General features: G+C 42.4%; 1 protein-coding gene and 1 long non-coding RNA gene across 3 annotated transcripts; one reads left to right on the forward strand and one right to left on the reverse strand.

Annotated features, from left to right (window-relative positions):
• Positions 1–785: 785 nt before the first annotated feature.
• On the reverse strand, positions 786–11483 carry simc1 (SUMO interacting motifs containing 1). Of its 2 annotated transcripts, none has more exons than XM_080774330.1 (11): positions 10575–11483; positions 10237–10394; positions 9579–9835; positions 8397–8466; positions 7645–7805; positions 7424–7498; positions 7023–7154; positions 6659–6809; positions 5785–5869; positions 5491–5691; positions 786–3581 (listed from the first exon to the last, which is right to left on the reverse strand). In XM_080774330.1, exons 1-11 carry the CDS (start codon positions 11443–11445, stop codon positions 2524–2526), a joined length of 3219 nt encoding a protein of 1072 aa, XP_080630456.1. In that variant the 5' UTR covers positions 11446–11483; the 3' UTR covers positions 786–2523. The 2 variants fall into 2 exon arrangements, with proteins under 2 accessions (XP_080630456.1, XP_080630457.1); XM_080774331.1 differs by having other exon boundaries at positions 9579–9823; positions 10231–10394.
• Positions 11421–14268, forward strand: LOC308322841. The gene is made up of 3 exons (XR_013964762.1): positions 11421–11494; positions 11831–12649; positions 14168–14268. It is a non-coding gene; the product is annotated as an uncharacterized lncRNA (long non-coding RNA).
• Positions 14269–21814: the final 7546 nt, after the last annotated feature.

Genomic DNA, 21814 nt, shown 5'->3' on the forward strand with positions numbered 1-21814 from the left:
CCTTAACCCTAAACCTGACCCCAAAAGTTCTGAGTGCATAGTAGCCTACACCAGAGCAGTGGTTTTCAACCTTTTTCGTATCAAGGTCCATTATTTATTCGGCATTTGAGCCACGGGCCACCATATCATGAGATTTAGCCTCTCACTCAAAACTTTATTACACAGAATATATATGAACAGCGGATATATGACGTCCCTATAGCAGATATGGAAATGAGGATAACAAAGCATGCATCTCATATCTGCGTACAGTACGTCTGTCTCTCTGATAGTGGCTGGTCATCATATCATGGTTATGCTTACTTAGTAGATGAGTGTTTCGCCACTGACTGAGTCAAGCACATAAGGTCATCATGACAAACATTGGATAAGATTTTGTCCACAATTCCATGCTGTATTGATGTTGGCGCCATAGGAGAGATAACAGGCAAATGTTGATCAAAATGAAGAAACTGATTAAATGAAATGTTAGTTTCACTCTGTTGAAACTCTACAAAGAACAATCTTCAAAAGCTCTCTCTGTGCAGCAGTGATCAGGTTTTTAATCCTTGCCTTCACCCCTAACCTCTCCCTTCATGCCTCTTTGACTTATCTGTACCTAACCTGTAGTAACTGAGTCTGGGAATGAGGAAATGCAGTGATTTACAAAGAGAAAAAGCACAACCCTGGATATGAAGAATTGAGTGGACCCCTTAAAGATGATTAAAAAAGATCTCACACCATAATAAAGTATATTAACATTTTATTTCAAGACCATCCATATGTCACAAGACGTTATAGGGTAAGTAAGACAAAAACATTATTAGATTTCACAAAAACAGCTTGCGTGGTAATCTTAAAAGTGTAAAGTAATCTCATCAGTATCTTTCTACAGTATTATGCTATTGTTTTTTTGGCAATACTCAACCAAAAACACTTCTCAGTGCATTATAGGATCTAAATAGTACGTAAGAAGTTTAAGAAACAAGCTTCATAATCTACACATCAGAGTTCTAAGACTCAAGTTTGAAATGACTATACTGGAACTTTGTCAAAACTGACCAAAATAAACCATACATCTACAATCTCTGGTAGTCTATCTCATAGTTTAAGCCGGACTCAATGACTTAAAAACATATATATTCGCTCTTTGGTATAAATAAACACTGTAGGTTTGTTCAAAACCGTAACAGTGAGATGTTGGTTTCTGCTCGACAGACGGAATGCAGTATGCATGGTGACTGGTCAATCCAGGAAGGATGGCAGCACATTCAAAGCTTTGGCAATTCATGTAAAACAACCATACAGACATATTCAACTGTAGGGAGAGTGAAAGTATAAACTATCATACAAAAATCTGATGACATGACATTTTAACAGTCATAAGCCAAACTCAACCCCACACACTGAAAACATATTTAATACAATTAAACTGGCGGCTCAAAGAAATAAGCAAAAAATAAAGCATGCTTGTTTTGTTTCTTGCTTATCTAAACGATTAAACACCAGCATAAAAACAGCAATGACATTACCAATGAAAGCATCAAAAGCACAATAAAGGTAAAAATACAAGTTGTAATGCCAAAGCATTTAACGTCATGGCAATACGACTGCATTTATACTCAAATTTATCATGTTCAATTCAATGCAATTCCCTTTTCGTAATAAACATCAGTGCATTAATTCATTCAATTCCGTGTAGTGAAATCTCTTAAGCTGAACTAGTATTCTATGTTTTAAAATTAATGTTTTACAGGGGCCAGTTTCGAATTGAAGCCGTCCGTAGGTGCTCTTTGAGAGCGGTTTTGAAGGAAAGGATTCACATTTTGTATTGGCTGTTGGTAGGGTGTTCCACATTTTAGTGGCATAGGAGCAAAATTAATTTAATGGTTTAACAGCCCCACTGTGTAGTACCAAATTCTAGCCAAATTAACTACTTTTAACTATTATCTTATTAGCGATTATTCTATCAATTACTTTTCAATTAATCAAGAAGTGTGTTTTTTATATCAATGAATCGATGTACTTACTGAATCAAAGTACTTGCTAAGAAATCATCACTAATCTCACAAAAGGAATCCCACACCTTCCTTGCAGTCCCAAATGAAATATTTTGTATCTCCAGAAACCAATGTTAACTAAACAATGATTGTGTTCATATGAGAAGCTTACATTGAATATCACCCAGCTTATGCACTCATGTAACTTTAACCAGCAAAAAAGGGAATGAAAAGTAGATCTGTTTTTTGTTTTGTTTCTCTCTTTTTCTTCAATGTGGAGCACATAGAGTAATTACGCCTGCGACATTCACCTGCATTTCAGCAGGATTTACAGCAAGGGATTGCTAAAAAACAAACAAACAGATAAATAAAATGTAAATAATAACAATAAATAAGGCAGTCCCTGGTTTCTTGCAAGAGTTGGGCCCATATACATTTGCTAAAAAATAGGTTTTCTTTATGTTTATGTAAGGCATCTCACTTGTCCCAGCCAGGCAAGGCCTAACACTTGTAACACATACTTAAAGGACCATACAGTCAAGTGTTATATGATGCTATTGTATGAATGAATGAATGAATCTAAACTGCGATTATCTACACGGTCGTGCGGAGGCTCAAGCTCAGGGGATCTCCCTGCCTCAGGGGCTCCCGGGCCTGGGCCCAACAGGCCCCTTGGTTGCGTCCTCCCCTGCTCGGATGCATCCATTCCTCCTGCACCCTCAGGCTCTTCTGCAACTGCACTCTCAGGCTCTTCTGCAACTGCACTCTCAGGCTCTTCTGCAACTGCACTCTCAGGCTCGTCTGCAACCACACTTTTTTTAGGACCTCCCGTCTTTCCTGGAGTCCCACTATCGGTGGTGTCTTTTTTCGGCTGAGCACCCAGTTCTGAACCTGCGCCCTCTAGGTCGTCGGGCCGGGGGGGGTTGCATGGCCTTCTGCGTGGCTTCCATACTTTTGGTTTCTTCAGCTTGTCGGCTGGTGGCTTAGGATGCTTCCATGGCCTTCCCGCAGGCTTGGGCTTCTTGTTGAGAGAGCCCTTTGGCCGTCCCCAAATCTTACCAGGTGTCCTAGAACGTTCTGTCATGGGCTTCTTGTTGAGAGAGCCCTTTGGCCGTCCCTTCTTACCAGGTGTCTTCAGTTTCTTTATTTTGTTGAGGGAGCCTTTGGGTCTGTTGAGGGAGCCTTTGGGTCGACCTCGACCTCTCTTCTTAGGAGCTCCAGCTTCTGACACGTCTGCCAACTTAGTAGAAACAGCTTCTGACACGTCTGCCAACTTAGTAGAACCAGCTTCTGACACCTCTGCCAACTTAGTAGAACCAGCTTCTGACACCTCTGCCAACTTAGTAGAACCAGCTTCTGACACCTCTGCCAACTTAGTAGAACCAGCTTCTGACACCTCTGCCAACTTAGTAGAACCAGCTTCTGACACCTCTGCCAACTTAGGAGAACCAGCTTCTGACACCTCTGCCAACTTAGGATAACCAGCTTCTGACACCTCTGCCAACTTAGTAGAACCAGCTTCTGACACGTCTGCCAACTTAGTAGAAGACACTTGTGCCAATTTAGTAGAGCCAGCTTCTGACACCTCTGCCATTTTTGGACCTGTCAAATTGTAAAAGATTATAAAGGTTAGTTACAAACGTGGCTTTCAATCAAGTGAGGAGGAATGTAATTCTCAATGATAACATTATGGACTAGAACAGTGATTCTCAACCTTATCAAGAACCCCCAGCCAGGGACCCCCATTATTTAACTCTGGAACTAAATGTCTCTGTATGGGACCATTTGGTTCCATTTGTACATTCGCATGAGTTCATGCTAATTTGGGCTTCCTGATGTTGTTTAAACCAGTGGTTCTCAAACATGTTCATTTCAAGGACCCCCAAATTAATTTGTAATTGTCTGCGTAACCCCATCTGAAAACATTTCGTTCCAGTCAGACACCCTCGTAGTCGTAGTGGATCTGTTGTTGAGGGGATATACAGGTGAGCGTATTACATTTCCTTTCTACTGTCTAAAAATGCACCAAAATGCACACTCCGTGTGTACGTCTGTAATCCACATTACTCGAGAACCGTTCGCCCCGACTTTAAATTCGACACGTTCCACCCCCCCACAGGGAGTGGAGTGCCCGGTGTCGAGTTCGTCGGATAGCCGGTTGTCCAAAACCAGCACAAAAGCCTCTGCCCACGCTCTGGACCTGATCGCGCCTATACTGTATCTCCATAATGGAGCTGGCTTGTTCTGACATCTGCATAGACTCATATTTGGGCATGCCTTAATTTCCAACTGGAAACATTGCATGCAGTGGAATTATTGTACTCAAAGCTTTCTTTTGTTTGTAAAGCACATTTGTGATTCAATTTATTATCATCATCATAATTATAACATTTCATACAGTAGTAACAAGCAAATGTAAAAATACAGCAAAGTAAAATAAATAATCTCATATATATATATATATATAACTCTGGAACACGCACTGGCGTCTGTTAAGACACAGACGCCAGTGTGTACGCTGCTGAGATTGTTTTGGTTTTTGCGTTTAATATTTATTTATTTGACTTTATTATTTCATACATACAATATGGAAAAGGGAGTTGAGCGGGTTCCAGAGTTATGAGACAAAAAAGGGACTCCTGTACTTACAGTCTTACAATATTATCTAAGTTTTGGGTCTGAAGGGGCTAATATTTACTCGTTTGCTCTTTCTTGTCTGAAGGAAGCCAAACAAAAAATAATATTTTACTCTGGCCTGGTCCGTGGCTCAGCGGTCCAGGCACCTTGGCTGGTAATCCAGTCTGGCAGTGTGCTGCGGGTTCGACTCCCGATGGCCTTTACTGCATGTCTTCCCCCCATCTCTCTCCCCATTTCCTGTTAGCCTACTGTCTGTCCCTCCATAAAAAATATAAAATTAATTTAATACGTTTTACTCTTATGTACCTGAACACAAGATGTAACAATAAATACAACCTTGAACCTTGAATCTGAATTACTTAATTTATAGAAGTCTACACAATAGAGAATGTAGAAGAATTGACTTTGTTATCTCTCCTATGGTGACAGGACAAATCCCCCCCCCCCCCCCATGATGCTAATTGTCCCAGTCAAAACGTTTATCCACTCTATGTGCCTTGGGCTCAAATACTGAATAAATAATGAAGCTTGATATGAACAGGGTGTTGAAAACCACTAATCTAGAGACAAGAGGAGATGTCACGTAAGGGAGGTCCCTGGCAGGGTCTGTTCCCGTGTCATCACCCGAGGGTCAGACTGAAGGCCTATTCATAGAGGTGACCACCGAAAACTACAATACGACGCCACGACGCGGCGGTCACCGCACACATCTCTGTTTTTACTATAACCACCGAAACCGGTGGTCACCTCTTCACCATAAAACTGCAATATGAATAGGCCTTAACTCGTGACGTCATGAGCCATATTACATCCCATTTTTTGGTGTCGCATCATGGCAAAATTACAAAATTGAAAAGCCTTGGTCAACACTGACAGAAATCCAGCAGGTAATCCTTCAGGTAGGTGAGGAACTCTTCGACGTGAAGGGGCAGAGCTTGGCCCATGTCAGCCTGAGACCTGGACAGGAAAGCCTCCAGCGCTTCCTGAACCGCAGTCCTGGACACGGCATCGTATGAGCCCTGGAAAGGGGTGCAGGCGTTGCCCATTCGCTCGATGATCGGGCAGCGTAGGTTGCCTGGGGGGTGATAAATAAATGGGCAGAAGTTAGAGCATGTGTGGATACTACTAGAGCTGATATATATGCAGTATCTACGCCAACGGTCTTCACCTTTCATCACTTGGTTGTAGCTGAGCAGCAACATCCAGAGTAGTTGGACCAGCTCATCCCATCTCTGCCACGTCTCTTCTTCACCCTGGAGATCACAGAAGAAAACACACATACCATATTATATTTGCATTTAAAAAATCTTCTCAAACATCCAATTATATACATGTACATCCATGTATCCATCCATGTATCCATCCATGTGGGGTGCACACAAGCGGTGCGCCAGTGCGCATGCGTCGTCAAAACGTTTGGTGCGCGGTAGATCAAAGGCATGGAGGCGCATTTGCGCACCAGCTGAGAGACAGGGATTTAGAGAATGCTGACAGGCATTCAAAAGGAACTCAAATGAGACGTTAACGTCCTGTAAGAAGACTTGGAAATAAAACTAGTGTTGACTAATCATTACAAGTGGCTCTTATTTTGATGAGGCAGCTTCTGCACAGAAAGTCCGTTTCACTTGTAAACAAGCTACGATGGATGAGCTGTCAAAGTGCTAGTCGCTAAACCACGTTAGCGACCATGTTTACAATATGAAAACGGTCACTTAGACAATGTAGGTTACACACGCTGGAATTAAACATGGAACCTGCAGGCAGCATTAGGTGAGTAATTTCATTGTATATGACGTTTGTGGTTGTGCTAGAGATAAACAGACAGGTGGGATATACTGCTGCTTAACGACGACACTGTCAGGTGTACTAGTGTAGCTTTGCATCAGTTGCATCTGCCCGTGTGAAAGCAGCATAACGTTGTGGCAGGATACGAACGTCTGTATACTCAAAATGGCAACCTGGCAAAACAAAAGGATTGTGAGTTATGATAAGACAGAATGGCCTCCTACTAAGACCGTGTATGGTCCCATTATAATATTCACCATAGCTGGAAGAGTGCAGTTCTTCATGAAGTGAAGCAGAAGGCTGAGCGACATAGGCAGACGGGTTTTCACTCGGCAGGAGTAGTCCAGCAGACGTTCCAGCAGCTTACATCTCAGCAGCTTACTCTGTAGGCTCTCCAACAGGAGCATCCTACAGTACATACAGCCATAGACACAAACAGAGAGAGAGAGAGAGCTAGAGTGAAATTCAGGATCTGTAAGGGCAGGTGCACAATTGATGATATGGCATGACTTCTCTTAATTCAATGTTGACACACGTGCACACGCACACACACACACACACACACACACACACACACACACACACACACACACACACACACACACACACACACACACACACCTGTGCACTCGAAAAGGGACGATGCTGATGAGATCTTGGAAGAGTTCCTGTGCCACCTTGGCAGAGCAGAGTGTTGGAGAGCGGTCCACTTCGAGGGCCAGAGCCAGCATCTTTTGGAAGATGCACACCATCCTGCCAAGTGACGAAGAATAATCATATTGTAATAATCTGGACCTCGATCACAGGTATTCAGCCATGGGAGTAGGAGGGGAGGATGGACAGACACGCAACACTGCTTAGCATAGGCATACTGACTTCAATAGTGAGACCACAGTCAAATGTAGCTATGCCGTGTTGCCCAATAGCCAGCTACCACTACTGGACAACAGAAATAAGTCATCAAACTATTAAAAGATTAGTCAAAGAAATTGTTTTAAATATATCACGAGGTAGTTACGTACCTGATATGTTCATCTCTGCTGTCTCCATCTGTCGTTGACTTCTCGATGGCAGCAAAGAGCCATTTAATGACATCTCTGGAGAAGAAACGCACGTTATTCCCTACTTGTGTCACAGCAGGTAAAACAAAAACCTTCACGTCTCTATATTTTGAAATCTTCTGTGATTTTATTCACATTTAACTCAGTTAAACGGTGCGTCCTGCTCTCTCCTCCAAACTCACCTGACATGAGAGAACTTGAAATCACACGACAGGGTGGCCTTAACTATAGACTGGTTGAGACCACAGCGACTGAGTTTGGCCTGAAAGTCGTCCTCCAGAGTTTGTATCACGTACTCCAGGAACATGCGTACGATGACACAGCGCTGGCTCTTGGCACCGTTCTGATGGGAGCGCGAGGAAGGAACAAACGTATCTTTATTATCTCTGGGAACCCAATTTACACTGCCAAAATCCTCAGTCAATTTAACTCTGAGCAGTGTTGATTTTGATTTAGTCTGATTGAGTCTTTTGAATAAAATTGCATTTAGTTTTAGTCATATTTTTGTCATCTGAAATACAGACTAAGTCGACTGAATACCATAATATTTTAGTCGACAAAATCTACAGTTTATTTAGTCGACTAAAATCTGATTTATACAAAAAGGAAAAATAGCAGATCTAAAAACAGATCAAAAAAATAGCAGATCTACAACCTCTGTACCCAAATGCCTATTATTGCCTGCTGTGCTATAACCCAAAAAACCTGGGTACTTTTTTGTTAAATATTAACAAATTTGTGTTGTTGTAGCCTACTTTCTTTCAGCCAACGTGCCAACTGATAAAATACAGTTCAGTGCACTAGATTATTAACAGACGGTGAAACATTTGATTATTATATACGTTGAACGAATACTGATGTCCAAATTGAGCATGCATGCATGCCCATCCCATAGTCATGTCCTAAACCTAAAATGTAATGTCACAAGTCGAACCTGATTTGCCATGACTGAGGTCAGCAGCTCCCAGTCCCACGGAACAGAGGTTGCATTGGCCATGTGGTGTCTGGAATGGGAAAAGCAGAGTTAGTCTTTGACCTCCGACGTTGTGAACTTTAACCCATTTAGAGCTGAGGACGATTCTACAAATGCCTTCTAAATCCTGAAAAACCCATGTTTCTATGTCAGTGGTTCTCAAACATTTTCATGTCAAGGACCCCCAAATATTATATGTAATCGGCCGCCGACTCCCATCTGAAAATGTGTTGTTCCAGGGACCTCCCAGAAGCAAAGATTTGAGTTAAAAATGTTCGCTCTGAAAGAATATATATTCAAAAGGTTTGCGCCACATTTTCACAATAAAAAAAAAGCTGATCTACAAGCTCGTAGTGCGGCATCAGTGCAGCGCTATGAGCTTGTAGATCTGCTTTTTTCAATAGCTAAAGTATAACAATGCTTTAAAACACCAAAAGGGGTTCCCGTCCTGAATAGGTTAAAGAGTAGAACAGACCGAAAGGAAGGAGATGAGGAGCATGAAAAGGAAAGGAATCTACCCTCTTCACAAGAGGGAGGAAACAATCGATTCTCTTTTTTTAAATCCATAACTGTAGCGAATATCCCATTTAAACCCGGAAAGCATCCGTGTGGTAGAGCAATATGTTTTTTTCAGAAAACTCTTATGCTGCGTTCCGTTCACATGGGCAGATGTAAAGATAGAGTCTACCATTTGTTCTCATTGGAAGCCAGCGACATGAAGATGCAAAGAATGCATCTGGCGTTTGTAAAGGTGGTTGCACACTGGACGCGTTTTTCGGAAAACCCGATGGAGAAACACAGCTAGAAATCAGAAAATCGCGCCCGACCTTAACTGCTGCAAAAGCTACGAAGCTACAAATTGAAGCTGAGCTGGGTTCAACTTCCAGATGCAAAGCTACAAAGCTACAACTGTAGCTGCAATGACACGCGTCGCTACGGACGCACGCTTGATGACGTCAACGACCGTGTGAGCAACATATTCTACAAAGCGACACATTATGCTGTGATCTTTGCATCTTGTACATTTGCTATTTTTATTTTTATTTTAGAAAAATCTTGTCTCTTCTGGGGGGTCTCTGGCAAAAAATAAATAGAATTGTCAGATATCCGTGCATATCATTTTGGGGGGCACCCCAGCCTCACCTCTGTGACCTCATCAGCAGACTGTAGGCCTGCACACACAGGTGATGTGGCTGCCGGGGCTCCAGCAGGATCCCCCGGAGCAGGTGGGAGGTGATGTCCCGTGGAGGGTGCACGCCGGGCAGGAGCAGGTCGGACAGAAACTGCAGGGTGCCCAGCGGGAAGTTCTCCTCGATGGTGCTGTAGACCACGCTCAGGCTCTGCCGGCACAACTCCTCGGAAGCGCCCTTCTCTTTCTCCTCCTCCTCCTCCTCAGCAGCCTACAATTGACAATTTAGGCATTTAGCAGACGCTCTTAATCCAGAGCGATTTACAGTAAGCAAGAACAACACATGGCAATACGTCAAATACATAACAAATAGTCATCAAGAATCATAAGGAAGCTAGAAGAACCTAGCATCTGTCTAACAGTAGCAAATATGTACAGTAAGGCTATAGAGTATACACTATAGAGTGCTGTGTCTACATAAAATGTTATCTAAATTACATAGGTTGTGCCATTGCATACGCCTGTAAGGTCGTCGTGGCTAGTGCAAGTGCTACGGCAAGTGCCTACGCGAATGCAAGTGTATTACAGGGTATTTGGTTAATACCAGTGGTGGAAACAATACAATACAATAAAATGTATCCGAGAGAAGGTTTCAGAAAAAGGAACACTAACCAAGCTTCGAGCACGTCCTCCCATGATCTTCCTGAGAGCGAGTGGGCAAACGAAATGTCTGTCTACAACAAGCTTACGTTCCACACGTTTATCTCCTCCATCACGACACCCCTCTTGCATCTCCAAATCTACTGGCCTGGCAGGCCCTAGAGCAGCACCTGGCACCCCAGTCTCACATCCCTCATTCGAGTCCTCCGTCCTGAGCCCTAGATCAGCACCTGGCACCCCAGTCTCACATCCCTCATTCGAGTCCTCCGTCCTGAGCCCTAGATCAGCACCTGGCACCCCAGTCTCACATCCCTCATTCGAGTCCTCCGTCCTGAGCCCTAGATCAGCACCTGGCACCCCAGTCTCACATCCCTCATTCGAGTCCTCCGTCCTGGGCACCGACAAGGGAGGATCACTAAGAGCGATGCTGGTCAGACAGTCTGAGATGTTCTTCACCAGACCCAACTCAGCAGGCTCACTGTCAGGTATATCTGCGGAGTAGGCGACCCCGTTTCTCTTAACCTCGTCACAAGGAAATGATGTACTTGTGCTGGGCTTTGAGTTAGGACCAGGAGGACGCTGGGAAATGTGAAAGTCCAAACCCAGCAAAAGGAGTTGTGGGTCAGAGGGGTTTTGCACCAGGCTTGGTGTAGCTTCTGGTGGCTGGTCCATTCCCACCTGTTGGACTCCAGAATCAATGGCAGGCGTAGAGCGGATGGAGTGGCTGAGATCTCTTTGTCCGGACATCTGTACTTGTTCACACAGAAGGGGTGACATTTCAGATGTCTTTGCTTCTAGAGATGGTAGGGGAGACATTTCAGAGGTCTGTATTTCTTGAGATGGTAGGAGAGATATTTCAGAGGTCTGTACTGCTTGAGATGGCAGAGGAGACATCTCAGAAGTCTGTACTTCTTCTTGAGATAAGCAGGGAGACATCTCAAAGGTCTGTACTTCTTCTTGAGATATGTAGGGAGACATCTCAGAGGTCTGTAGTTCTTGAGGTGGCAGAGGAGACATCACAGAGGTATGTGCTTCTTGAGGCAGACAGGGAGACATCTCAGAAGTCTGTACGTCTTGAGATGGTAGGGGAGACGTTTTAGAAGTCTGTACTTGTTCTTCACACGGTAGGGGAGACATCTCAGAGGTCTGTACTTCTTCTTGAGATAAGCAGGGCGACATCTCAGAGGTCTGTACTTCTTCTTGAGATATGTAGGGAGACATCTCAGAGGTCTGTACTTCTTCTTGAGATAAGCAGGGAGACATCTCAGAGGTCTGTTGTTCTTCTTGAGATAAGCAGGGAGACATCTCAGAGGTCTGTTCTTTTTCTTGAGATAAGCAGGGAGACATCTCAGAGGTCTGTACTTCTTCTTGAGATATGTAGGGAGACATCTCAGAGGTCTGTACTTCTTCTTGAGATATGTAGGGAGACATCTCAGAGGTCTGTACTTCTTCTTGAGATATGTAGGGAGACATCTCAGAGGTCTGTACTTCTTCTTGAGATATGTAGGGAGACATCTCAGAGGTCTGTACTTGTTCTTGAGATGGTAGGGGAGACGTTTCAGAAGTCTCTACTTGTTCTTCATACGGTAGAGGAGATATTTCAGAGGTCTGTACGTCTTGAGATGGTAGGGGAGACGTTTTAGAAGTCTGTACTTGTTCTTCACACGGTAGGGGAGACATCTCAGAGGTCTGTACTTCTTCTTGAGATAAGCAGGGCGACATCTCAGAGGTCTGTACTTCTTCTTGAGATATGTAGGGAGACATCTCAGAGGTCTGTACTTCTTCTTGAGATAAGCAGGGAGACATCTCAGAGGTCTGTTGTTCTTCTTGAGATAAGCAGGGAGACATCTCAGAGGTCTGTTCTTCTTCTTGAGATAAGCAGGGAGACATCTCAGAGGTCTGTACTTCTTCTTGAGATATGTAGGGAGACATCTCAGAGGTCTGTACTTCTTCTTGAGATATGTAGGGAGACATCTCAGAGGTCTGTACTTCTTCTTGAGATATGTAGGGAGACATCTCAGAGGTCTGTACTTGTTCTTGAGATGGTAGGGGAGACGTTTCAGAAGTCTGTACTTGTTCTTCATACGGTAGAGGAGATATTTCAGAGGTCTGTACTTCTTGAGAAAGACAGGGCGACGTCACAGAAGTCTGTACTTGAGGGACTTGTATTTCAGAGGGGACGAGTGTGGTCGAACTGAAGCCACTAGCCCCTGCCTCATGGCAACTGTGATCTCTTGAGAATACGGAACAGTGGGGGCTTTGTACTTGTTCTTGAGATGGTAGGGGAGACGTTTCAGAAGTCTGTACTTGTTCTTCACATGGTAGGGGAGACATCTCAGAGGTCTGTACTTCTTCTTGAGATAAGCAGGGAGACATCTCAGAGGTCTGTACTTGTTCTTGAGATGGTAGGGGAGACGTTTCAGAAGTCTGTACTTGTTCTTCATACGGTAGAGGAGATATTTCAGAGGTCTGTACTTCTTGAGAAAGACAGGGCGACGTCACAGAAGTCTGTACTTGAGGGACTTGTATTTCAGAGGGGACGAGTGTGGTTGAACTGAAGCCACTAGCCTCTGCCTCATGGCAACCATGATCCCTTGAGAATACGGAACATTGGGGGCTTTGCAAAGTGACATCTACTGGTGACAGTGTGCTTCCTGACTTCTCAATATTTTTGTGTGCTATTTTCGGTTTTTTCAAATACCGGTACCACCGGTAGTTTATTCTTTTGGTTCTTTTTCTCCTTGGTCGACCCATTTGTGATGTTGCCGTCAAGTCAATCACTTTAGCTGGAAGAGGCCCTTTAGGATCTGTGACTTGTATTTCAGAGGGGACGAGTGTGGTCGAACTGAAGCCACTAGCCCCTGCCTCATGGCAACTGTGATCTCTTGAGAATACGGAACAGTGGGGGCTTTGTACTTGTAGGGGAGACGTTTCAGAAGTCTGTACTTCTTGAGATGGTAGGAAAGACATCTCAAAGGTCTGTACTTCTTCTAGTAATGGTAGGAGAGACATCTCAAAGGTCTGTACTTCTTCTAGTAATGGTAGGAGAGACATCTCAAAGGTCTGTACTTCTTCTAGAGATGGTAGGAGAGACATCTCAAAGGTCTGTACTTCTTCTAGAGATGATAGGGGAGACATCTCAAAGGTCTGTACTTCTTGAGATGGTAGGAGAGACATCTCAAAGGTCTGTACATCTTCTAGAGATAATAGGGGAGACATCTCAGAAGTGTGTACTTCTTCTTGAGACAGGAAGGGAGACATCTCAGAGGTCTGTAGTTCTTGAGGTGGTAGGAGAGAAATGTCAGAAGTATGTTCTTGTTCTTGAAACAGACAGGGAGACATCTCAGATGTCTGTACTTCTAGAGATGGTAGGGGAGATGTCTCAGAAGCCTGTACTACTTCTTGAGATGGTACGGGAGACATCTCAGAGGTCTGTACTTCTTGAGATGGTAGGGGAGACATCGCAGAGGTCTGTACTTCTTCTTGAGATAAGCAGGGAGACATCTCAGAGGTCTGTACTTCTTTTTGAGATAAGCAGGGAGACATCTCAGGGGTCTGTACTTGTTCTTCACACGGTAGAGGAGTTATTTCAGAGGTCTGTACTTCTTGAGAAAGACAGGGCGACGTCTCAGAAGTCTGTACTTCTTCTAGCCATGGTAGGAGAGACATCTCAGAAGTCTGTACTTCTTGAGACAGAGAGGGAGACATTTCAGAAGTCTTTTCTTCTAGAGATGGTAGGGGAGATATTTCAGAGGTCTGTACTGCTTGAGATGGCAGAGGAGACATCTCAGAGGTCTGTACTTCTGGGAGGAGAGACATCTCAGAAGTCTGTACTTCTTGAGATGGTAGGAGAGATGTTTCAGAGGTCTGTACTTCTAAAGATGGTAGGAGAGACACCTCAGAGGTCTGTACTTCTTGAGGTGGTAGGGGAGATATTTCAGAGGTCTGTACTTCTTGAGGGACTTGTATTTCAGAGGGGACGAGTGTGGTTGAACTGAAGCCACTAGCCTCTGCCTCATGGCAACCGTGATCCCTTGAGAATACGGAACATTGGGGGCTTTGCAAAGTGACATCTACTGGTGACAGTGTGCTTCCTGACTCCTCAATATTTTTGTGTGCTATTTTCGGTTTTTTCAAATACCGGTACCACCGGTAGTTTATTCTTTTGGTTCTTTTTCTCCTTGATCGACCCATTTGTGATGTTGCCGTCAAGTCAATCACTTTAGCTGGAAGAGGCCCTTTAGGATCTGTGACTTGTATTTCAGAGGGGACGAGTGTGGTCGAACTGAAGCCACTAGCCCCTGCCTCATGGCAACTGTGATCTCTTGAGAATACGGAACAGTGGGGGCTTTGCAAAGTGACGTCATCTACTGGTGACAGTGTGCTTCCTGGCTCCTCAATATTGTCTACACGTCTTCTTTTCCGAGGAGTTTCAACCACCTCTATCAACTTATCTTTGTATGCCATTCTCTTTTCATTTCCAATAACTTTGACAGCAACACTGGAATTCTGTGTTTGGCGTTTTGTTATTAGATTTCTGTTTGCTATTCTCTTCTTCTCCTCTTCTCTTCTCTTCTTCTTCTTATTCTTCCACCGGTGGTTTTTTGGTCTTTTTCTCCATGATTGGCCCATTTGGGATGATGCCATCAAGTCAATCACTTTAGCTGGAAGAGGCCCTTTAGGATCTGTGACTTGTATTTCAGAGGGGACGAGTGTGGTCGAACTGAAGCTACTAGCCTCCGATTGTTTGACTGATGTTCTTGTTTTCTTTGTCTTGTCATATGTTTTCTTATTGATCTTCTCCTTCCGTTTGTCTTCTTTATCTTCTAATTTAACAATTATACTGTCTAATTGTTCAGGGTACCATGACAGCTCACTTATGCAAATAGGCTTTGATGCTTTCAGTTTTCCAATGTGGGCTTTGGATAAGGCCATCCTCTTCAGTTTTAAAATCGGCGAGTGCTTGCATTTCTGTGCAACCTCGTGACCTAACAGACAAGTCAAACAATCTAGTAAAAAGACCTTCTTTGCAACACTGTTACTCCTTGTTGCGCGTTCCATTTTAAAACATTTGATTGATCTTCTCCTCCTGTTTCCAATAACTCTATCTGCCACAGCAGAAATCTGTGTTTCACATCTTTCGTGTTCCATTTTTGGATATTTGCCTGCTAATCTTTCTGTTAATTGTCTTTCGCGGTCTGACAAGTCAGTCAAACAGTCTATGAAATGTTCCTGCTTTGGTTCTTCTTTGACTGTAACACTGGAATTCTGTGTTTTGCGTTTCTTCACCGTTAGATCGCTGTATGCTATTCTATTTGTGTTTTCAATAACTCTATCTGCAACACTGGAATGCAGTCTTTTGCGATCCGACAACTGAGTCAAACAATCCAAATCGTACTGCGTTGGTTCTTCTTTGACTGCAACACTGGAATTCTGTGTTTGGTGTTTTGCTATTCTATTCTTTCTTTTACGAACAGTACGACCGCAATGGTGGTTTTGTTTTTTCTTCCTTGATCTTTCTTCCTTGATCTCCTCCATTTAGGATGTGTGAAGTCAGTCGAAACCTGGGGAAAGGGAGAGACATAGTTAGTTAGGCTTTCAGTGCAAACCAAAACATGTTCACTGTTTCCCAAACAGTGGGTCGGGACCCATTTGTTGAGATTGGGACTCAGAAGGCATTCCAATGACTAGAATTCACATCTGCAATTCTTATGGGTCAAGACTCAAGTAAAAATCCCACTTTAACCCATTTTGGGCGGGGAACCCCTTTTGGTGTTTTAACTAAGAAAAATCGTGAAAATGTGGCACAAATCTTTGAATATATATTCGTTCAGAAGATTTTTTTTTATTTCGACGTCAGGTCTAAATGGGTTAAATATATATATATATATATATATATATATATATATATATATATATTTCAAAAAAGATTAAAGTAACATAATGGTATACAATTTAAAACAAACAAAAAAATCTAAGAAACCCCATGAATAAAAACAATAATAATTAAGAAGTAGTGAAAATAGCGAGATCTATACAAGATCGCAACGCAGCATGAAGCGCTTGTAGATCTACTATTTTCACTAGTTTGGGTCCTCCTGGGGCTTGCTGTAATGCACATGTAATCACTGAGCAAACTACACACAGTACACAGTGAAACAGAGAACACAAGACACCTGAGCAAAAGCCTTGGGGGTGCATACTTAGTTTAGAACTTTAGACTAGTCATTGGTTAGACATGGGTTAAGGTTAGGTTCAGGTGTGCTGCCCCGTGGGAGGTTAGGTTTAGGGTGAGGGTAGCCTTGTTGTCAGTTGCTCCACCATGCCCCCCCTTGGCCTATTATAGCGCCACCATGAGGCTGATTTGAAAAATCAGCCTCATGGTGAGGCATGTCTTGTCAGAGTCATGTCTTTACCTATAACTGCACTGATGTATGTACGCTCCCTAGAGGTCAAGGAAAAAACCGTCTGGCTGCATTTTTCAAATCTGCCTCTTAGAGCGCCACTACAGGAGCCCAACTTATGTGAAACACATGTTCTTTTTGCATGGTGATGGTACACACACACACACACACACACTTACATTTGAGACTTTTTTTTACTTTTGAATTCTATTTAAATACGGTCGTTTTGAGGATTTTTTTTGCTTTTTGTCCCAAAATGACTTAAAAAGATTGCTGCTATTGTTTTTGTTTTTTTTAAAGCTTCATACCCTATACATATAACATGTATCTAACATATGACATAGCTCTATTTAGTGTTTACACAATGTACCCCCTCCAAACTGTATGTACTTTCCCCATTTTCAACAGTTTTATTATATTTTGACACTTGCTTGGACAATGTAAACGTGTGTTTTCTCATAGATTCCCCCCCAGATTCACGAGGCACCAAGTAGGCTACCCAAATCCAATGGTACTTGCATAACAGGTTTAACCGGGCTGTGAGGCTTCCAGTCCTGCCCCATTCGCACCTTTTACCAAGCTACAAAATCTGCTGACTACTCGTACTACATATCAACGGTTAGGTAGGCATAGATAGGCTACTGCCAGATGCCCTGAAGCAGTCAAAAACATGACTTGCAGCAACACTGCACGTGCACGTGTGTGTGCGTTCACTTGCTCCGAGGTGGTGGAAAGCCTGGTGAGGCGAGGTTAATAAGTGACAAAGTCACAAGTTGACACTGATGACTGAACCAGTAGGCTAGATTATCAACACAGTAATACAACACACAAGTTCCAGCTACTGTAAGTCTTTGCACAGCCACAACAACAAACGTCCCTGACCTGGTGGAGACCTGTGCTCCAAGGAGCACTATTCCTAGATATCATTATGGTAAATTATGGGTACATCACATAGTATGCAATTCTATCCTAGTAGCCTATTTGGAAAGACAAAAGACAAGTACATTTCACTGACAAACTGGCAGCAGCTGCAGTACTTTTTAGTGGGGTAACTTGAGTTTTCAGCTTTCCTCTTTAAAAGACGCAACCATGTAATATTGATATTGTAAATACCTAAATAGGACATCAATATTTGTAGCCTATTTATATTAATTTAGACAGCAAATTGCATTTCATGGGGCAATGATGCAAAGAAAATGACTTGGTTTCTTGTTTTGAGTAGGCTAGCCTGATTGTGAAAGTCATAATATGGGCTGTCGTGACTCGTGATGTAGTCTGTCTGAGACTCTCGTAGTATTTGATCGATTCTGACATTTTCAATCTACCGTAGGGGTCTGAACATGTACAAAATGCTAAATATAAGTTGCTATAGTTTACCCTGATGTCCCAAATGTTAGAGAGGCCTATGGGGTGCTTGTGCCATGTATTAGTCCGTAATTTTCAATAAAGAAGAAGTCCGATTCTGTCGGAAGTTTCCAATGGCGGGGTAGTGAGCAGAGTGCAGACGCTCAACGTAAACGAGGAGGGGGAATGTTCGGCCACAAACGGGACTAAAACACTACTTTATTGAAAACGACAGACCTATACATTGCACAAGCACCCCGTAGGCCTCTCTAACATTTGGGGCATCAGGGAAAGCACCTTATATTTTGCATTTGGAGCCCTAAAGTCAAGATCTCAGCTAGTGTCCGTCCTCCGCCCCTCTCAGTCAGGATTGAAAAAGTCAGAATCGATAAAATAACATCTACGAGGCGAGCGTCCGTCTAAATGATTAGTCGTGACGTGTAGTTTAATAGCCGGCAAACAGAAATAATAAGCACATTAATAATAATCAGTTAACTTCAGTTAAACATATAGTTACTGAAAACAAGAGGTTTCAGACGTTAACTTACCAGCTGGCTTCAGGTGAATGGTGTGTAAACTCGAGTACCCCTGCACCTCCTTCACTCCTTGAAAACGAACGGCCTCGTTATTATCTATTAAAAAGCAGTATTATCTTCTCAACCAAAATTACATTCAATCATGCCGTCCATTTCTAAGCCTGATCATCCAGGATGTTTCTTTCTCCGAGGATCAGAAGGTATAACGCAGTCGTAAGAACTTAACCGGAGTTAGTTGCGGTGTAAATAACTTCCGTGGTGTCACAACTGTCGCAAGCACCTCTGGTACAAAGTCTGCTGCTCTGAGTTTCGACTGTTAGGGCTAAAAGAAACATCAACATGAGAAAGAAAGAACGCAAGAATGCAAATTACTTCCGGGATTCTGCAGCTTGGTCTTTGTTTGTGCAATTCGCAAACGTCGTCGCTAGAGGTCACTCGTGGTGTTTAGAAGTTGTTCCACCTCCAGTTGATTGATTGAAAATGGTGTGATCAGTTTGCAGAATGGGTACAGTTCAAGGAAAGTACAGGCCAATACAAAATCTGCTATTAAAGAGGATAAAAAAAAACAGAAAAAGTAATAAGACTTGTTTACTTGTTTAGGAACCTCCATTTTCAATTCATCAAAACATTTAAAGACAGACTTCTATGCAAAAAATAAATCATCATCGGTTAGGAAAAAAGGGAAATGTGTAGGCCTACAATATAGAAATAAGGGGTGTTATTGTAACTGGGCCATTTTTAATTGCAAAGTAAATAAGTAAGTGCTCTTTGAGAGTGGTTTACTTACTACTTACTAGGGATTCTAGGCTGAACACACGCAAAAAAAAACCTCTTCATTGATCAGTGGTACATCACCACTGAACTGAAAATGTAGTTGGCATCCATCGTGGTGCGTGGAGTCAGATGGAGACAGGTCGTCTGTTTCTTCCAGAGTGGCATATGGGTGCTGACCTCTGCCCATCCCATGCTATGTGGGATGTGATGGTTCTATATGACAATTAATGATCCATAATATAATTTATATGACAAAATTATGACACATGACATCCATTCAAATGCTTAAGTGTCATAGTGGCCCAAAACACATTGCAGCAGGACTGGAGAAGGGTGCATTCTCAGAAAACAGCAAAAATGTGTGATTAGTATTAGTAGCCTATTATTTATTTTTAAATATAATTTGTTTTAATGTTTAGCAGTTCTTGATAAAATACCATATACCATAGTAAATATACCTGAGTAAAAACTCAGTCTGTGTCTCATATAGGAGGGCTGTGGGCAGTTCAGAAAACTGTCCACCAGTGACATCATCATTAGGCAGATTTTGTTTTTGAATATATATATTTAGATTTGTATTATCGTGAGAATGATGGCTTCCATTTTCACATTGCAACTTTTCAGGAATAGAAAGCCCAGTTTCTATTAGCTTGGATTCCCGATCGATGATGTCACTGGTGGACGTGTTTCTGAACTGCCCACAGCCCTCCTATGAGACACAGACTGAGTAGATTTTTTTCATGATCATTAGTGAGGACCAATTATATGAATATATAATATAGGTTGAAAAGTGGTGAAGTGGTCCTTTAAGTTGAATCAATCAATTAGATCTGTAGGAGAGCAGTCAGCCAAGACGAAACCAAGTTAGCCTCTTTCAAAACACCAAAACTGCCTCCGAAAAAAGTAGGCAAGACATGAAAGTACATTAATTAACATACCAGCCTTTCCTGTTCTCTTCCAAGTGCAAAGGCAGCCTGATGGATGGATGGATGGATGGAGGCAAAAGCTTCTCATTGATCCGAGCTGTGTGGTGAGTCTCGTGACAAGGCTGGGGTGGAAAGTAACCTAGTATATTTACTTAAGTAGGCTACTGTAGGCCTACTTGAGTATAATTTTGAGGTATTTTTTAGGTTATTCTAAATTCCAATACTTTTACTCCACTATACATCTCAGAGGCAAATATTTTATTTTTATTCATTTACTACATTTATTTGAAGACTTTAGTTACTAGCTACTTTTAGAAATGTAGAGTTTGATTATTATATATATATATTATATTTGAAAATAGCCGTTCAACAAGCTCACATTGCATCGCATCGCAACACATTGTGAGCTTGTAGATCTGCTTTTTTCCAAAGATTTTTATAGGCCTACATTTTAAAACTTGAAATGGGACATTCTGCAAAACGAGTACATTTCAATGCCGATACTTTTGTACTTTTACTTACATGTAACGGAGTATTTCCACATTACAGTATTGATACTTTTACTTAAGAAAAACAAGCAAGTACATTTTCCAACACTGGATGCGCGTCAGTGTATGCACCGAAAATAGCAGATCTACACTGACAGATGCAGCTAAGTATAGCCAAGGTTTAACTTAGGACACCACTATAGTAACATCATGGAAAACACTGCAATACAATTGAAGACTATAGTTGCATTATGACACAACCATTCTATTATGCAACATACATTGTTACTTTATGTGCCAAATTGCATGTGATTTGATGAAAGGTGATGTTAACCATGGGCTGTTTTGTCCATAAAATTGACACATTTGAGGTTTGATGAAACCTGTTGCTTTTATTAGGACTATGTTTACCTGGAGATTGATCTTCTTGGGGTTAGTGTTGTATTTTTTCTTTTTTTATTGTTGAACATTGGTTACACTGTTGAGAGGCTCTAACAAGAATCGCATTGCCTGCAATGCAGTGCATGTGACAACAATGCACTGACAAAAAACTTTGAACCTTGAACTTGACCTGACCTATTCAGCATTATGACGGATGGATTAAAGCATTACAAAGAAATTAGGACAAATGGACCTCTGTGTGTGTGTGTGTGTGTGTGTGTGTGTGTGTGTGTGTGTGTGTGTGTGTGTGTGTGTGTGTGTGTGTGTGTGTGTGTGTGTGAGATGAATAGAATCTGCATCTAAATCATGAACATGTCTATGGGGGAGCAGTTGGGATTAATTTGTAGCTATTATTGGCATGTGATTGTGTGCACGATTCTCTGCCCTGAAGTGTTATGGGTCTGAATTTTAGAAAAGAAAGGAGACCAATTTGTTTCCATCAACGAAGCATGTTTGCTTTGGAAAAACTGTTGCCTTTTCTTGGCATAGCGCCATAGCCTATAATTAAAAGCTGGTCGGTGCTATGATTTGGAATAGAAATAGCATTGGGTTCTGGCACAGAGTTTCATGCATTTCAACTTGTAGAAGACAAGTGAATAGGTAAATGAGATGGAATGCCCAGGAACACATCAACACACCCATTTAATAGGTGTGAGTTGAACTGACTTCAACCAAGC

The sequence above is a fragment of the Protomyctophum bolini genome, assembly GCF_963924005.1.
Source record: "Protomyctophum bolini genome assembly, chromosome: 10".
NCBI classification, from domain to species: domain Eukaryota; kingdom Metazoa; phylum Chordata; class Actinopteri; order Myctophiformes; family Myctophidae; genus Protomyctophum; species Protomyctophum bolini.